Genomic DNA, 3,628 nt, shown 5'->3' with positions numbered 1-3,628 from the left:
GTTTACTTAGTAAACAGTAACTGTGGGACGATCAGAATGTGGAAACATACAATGCTTCTGTAATATCCTCTTAGAGGGATATTTTGGATTTTCAAACAAATACTCGTATTTGCTGCATCTTACCAGTGTATTTGATGGTCTCACCCATCATCTCCTTCGTCATCTCCTTCACTGTTATGAGAACGTGCCACACTGGCAGTGTGCTGCTCCATCGTGAATACATATGGATACCTTCCCACAAACATCACCACGTCAGCAGCAACCCAAAACTAAGAAAATGTTTTGGAAGATGTACAACACGGACGTGTGGTATCAGAATGTTTATCTGTGTGCGAGTCCCTTTATGCTATCTGCTGATCTCTGTTGATGTTATTGTTGCTGTAAGAGAAGATTACTACATTCAGAAAGTTGCAATACTCGTAGAAAGCTTTGATTAAATCTAATAATCTGAGGTAAGCTGGGGAGGAGCACAGCATTTTGGTGTGAAATTGGCTTTGGTGGATAAAGTACCTTGAAGCTTGAAGAAGCTTGAAGAAGCTGGAAGAAGCTTGACCTTTGAGCCTGAAATACCTTGCAGCTCAGTCATTCATTGATGTGAGAGGGAGTTTACCAGTTTCAATGAATTCAGTCTGATTTAATGTCGCAATAACATTAACTGCTACCCATTGTAAACTTTGAGGAAATAAGTTTCTTGAGAAAAGTACACCTGTTGCCAAGTGGAGATCAAACAGGAATCGTAATCAAAAAGGACTTAAATTAGAAAACATACTTGAGTAAAAGTCATGTAGCCACTGATGTTCATTTGTTGTTATTTTACAATGTCACGATTCCTCCACTTTCATGTCATGTCACTGTGTTTTAATTGCACATTTGATTCATGTTTTTCATTTTGTTGTGTGTCATGGCTGTACGGCTGTAGATTATTGTCTGCAATATACTCATTGTGTGAAACTGTAATGGAGTTTGTGTTTGTTCTTCTTTAGCTCTTACTCAGGAATTTAGTCAAACTAAAGTAAAGTGAACCATCATTCATCTTCGCTGTTGTCTCTCTGTCTCCCCTACAGGCCGCGTCATGCTGGTGCTGGTGCTGATTATAGGTTGGGCCGGTCTTTCACTCACTCTCTTCCCATCATTGGGCAGCTCCTTGTTGTGCGTTGCTGACACACTGCGCTTTTTGATTATAGTTTGAACATTCTTTATTAGTTCATCTTTAAGCACTTTAGCCGTGTGGGTTAATACTTTATCTTTTTATTCTCACAGCAACATCATTGTCTTTTGTTTCTGGTTCTTTTCCCATCAGTTATGTGTATTTTTGACTTTCTGTGAGTGAGTGAGTGAGTGAGTGACTGAGTGTGTGTTATGAGTGTTATTTATATATATACATATACTGTCACCTTGCTCTCCTGTATTTTGATTTATAATTATTTACACAATTTCAAGGTAATTCTAACACTGAATCCCCCATCACACAATATGACACTCTCCTACTGTACTGTTAAACTACATATACTCCACTTATAAATGTACTAATTAAGAACTTAGGGTAAGGACCTTTGAGCCTGAAATATGTTGCAGCTCAGTCATTCTTTGACGTGAGAGGGTGGAACAGTGAGTTTATGAGTTTCCAACGAATTCTGTCTCATTCAATGTCGCGATATCATTAACTGCTACCCGCCATCAATTTGAGGAGATAAGTTTCTAGAGAAAACCTCACCTGTTGCCAAGAATTCATGTGGGCATCAGTATAAAAAGGCAGCTGAGTCTCAGTCTCAGCATCAACTCTCCACAGAGACATCAACTCTCCACAGAGACATCAACTCTCCACAGAGACATCAACTCTCCACAGAGACATCAACTCTCCACAGAGACATCAACTCTCCACAGAGACATCAACTCTCCACAGCCTCACATTCACTGTCAGCAGACGTGTAAGTTTACAAAAGTGGATTTTCTACGCTGTTCGAACCATAAATGTATGATTCAGTTATTAACATAAAGTATTTCAGTTTTCATTTATTTCCTGGAGGCACATTAACAATTTGACATTATTTCCATGTGTCCTGATTGTGATCTTTTCTTTGATCCAGGTATCCACCATGGCCAAGTACATCACAGAACTCAAAGTGTCAACTAATCAATCAGAGGAGGAAGAATTCAGTGCTGAAGGCTTCCTGAAAATCAATGTTAATCTGAACAAAGGAGCAGGAGGAAACTCCATCTACCTTTGGTACAAAAGAGGTGACTGTGGAGCAATCACCAGGATTCAAACCACATTCATTCAGGGTATGGATGTTGGTTTGATCAGGGAAGGATACACCAAGATTGCTAAAAACCTGAATGCTGGAGCAGGAGGAGACCACATCTACCTTTGGTACTTCAGAGGTTCCACAGATTACGACACTGCCATAGCCGACATTGATGTCACTGCAGATGCAAATGCTGAAGCTTCAAAGTTCACCCATGGCTGGGAGAGAGTGGGCGGTGATCTGAACCGCAATGTAGGTGGAAACTGGATCCACACCTGGGTGAAGAGAGAGAAGCAAACATACATCTGTGATGTCACTGCCACCAATGGCTTCGGCATTGATGCAGACAACTTTAAGGAAGGTTACATCCGTATGGATGAAGATGTGAGCAGAAGTGCAGGTGGAATCTATAGCTTCATCTGGTACCGTCAGACCACTGACCCCAAGAAGGGACTACACACACTGGAGATCTCAACCACTGATGATGAGTATCAGCAATATCAGCAGCGAAAGCTCACTCTTGTGCCTGTTAATCTCAACGAGGGAACCTGTGGTAACAAGGTGTACCTGTGGTCCAAGAGAGATAAATGTTTCGACCCCATCAAGGCCACCGCTGTTCTTGTCAACCCAGGCGCCAAACATCCTTTCCAGGTGGCTGGTGTCCGTGTCATTAAGGGGAATCTGAATGCAGGAGATGAGAGCTTCCCTGAGTTCCTGTGTTATCATACCTGAGGAGCTGAGAGTCTTCATGCTGGCTGAGTTCTGCACTCACAATGATTTCATGCTTTAACCAGAGCTCAAACTTGCTTTATGACATTGTGTCATCATTTATAATCAATTCAAATCAATGTAACCATGGAATGATTATTACTCTGTATCCATTCATTCTGTTGATTTTCTCTGATCAATAAACATTTATCAGCATCTGAAGTTTGCCTCTGCTTCTATGTTTTGTTCTCAGTTTAGCTCACTGATGTGACACAGTGGTGATATCAATCTATTTTCATCAGATGGGACATTGCATCAAAACAAAAGTCCACATATCGACTCCAAACTTCAGGTAGTTGACAAACCTTAAGAGAATCTGTCAATCATTCTCTTGTCTCTTGTCACATAAACACACTAAGACCACAGAGGCAGAGTGAAAAGCAGCGTAATGTTTCTCTCACTCCAGTCTGCTGCTCTACGCTTCTGGGAGCTCTGATCAATATGCAGAGTCAGAGAGTCCACATGTTTCAGACTGATCATAGCAGGAAGTACAAGGCTGACATCTACTGGAGAGATCTGGAACTCCATTACATGTTTGAACTTATTATTCAAAAACATGAACTGATTGATGATGGTCGTCCTCTGTGTGTTGTGTTTAAGATTGTGTGGAACAA

At 41.0% G+C, this 3,628-nt stretch overlaps 1 protein-coding gene across 1 annotated transcript; it reads left to right on the top strand.

Annotated features, from left to right (window-relative positions):
* Positions 1-1,761: 1,761 nt before the first annotated feature.
* LOC143006359 (uncharacterized) lies at positions 1,762-3,176 on the top strand. The gene is made up of 2 exons (XM_076157769.1): positions 1,762-1,928; positions 2,088-3,176. Exon 2 carries the CDS (start codon positions 2,097-2,099, stop codon positions 2,976-2,978), a length of 882 nt encoding a protein of 293 aa, XP_076013884.1. The 5' UTR covers positions 1,762-1,928; positions 2,088-2,096; the 3' UTR covers positions 2,979-3,176.
* The last annotated feature ends 452 nt before the right edge of the window (positions 3,177-3,628 follow it).

Source organism: Genypterus blacodes, unplaced genomic scaffold, assembly GCF_046128005.1.
Source record: "Genypterus blacodes isolate CSIRO-AG114 ecotype Tasmania unplaced genomic scaffold, CSIRO-AGI_Gbla_v1 ptg000073l_1, whole genome shotgun sequence".
Classification (NCBI taxonomy): Eukaryota; Metazoa; Chordata; class Actinopteri; order Ophidiiformes; family Ophidiidae; genus Genypterus; species Genypterus blacodes.
This window is presented reverse-complemented; position numbering and strand designations above follow the sequence as displayed.

What these genes read in the sequence shown, in the direction of transcription:
- LOC143006359 (XM_076157769.1), top strand. Translation starts at nt 2,097, where the DNA reads ATGGCCAAGTACATCACAGAACTCAAAGTGTCAACTAATCAATCAGAG.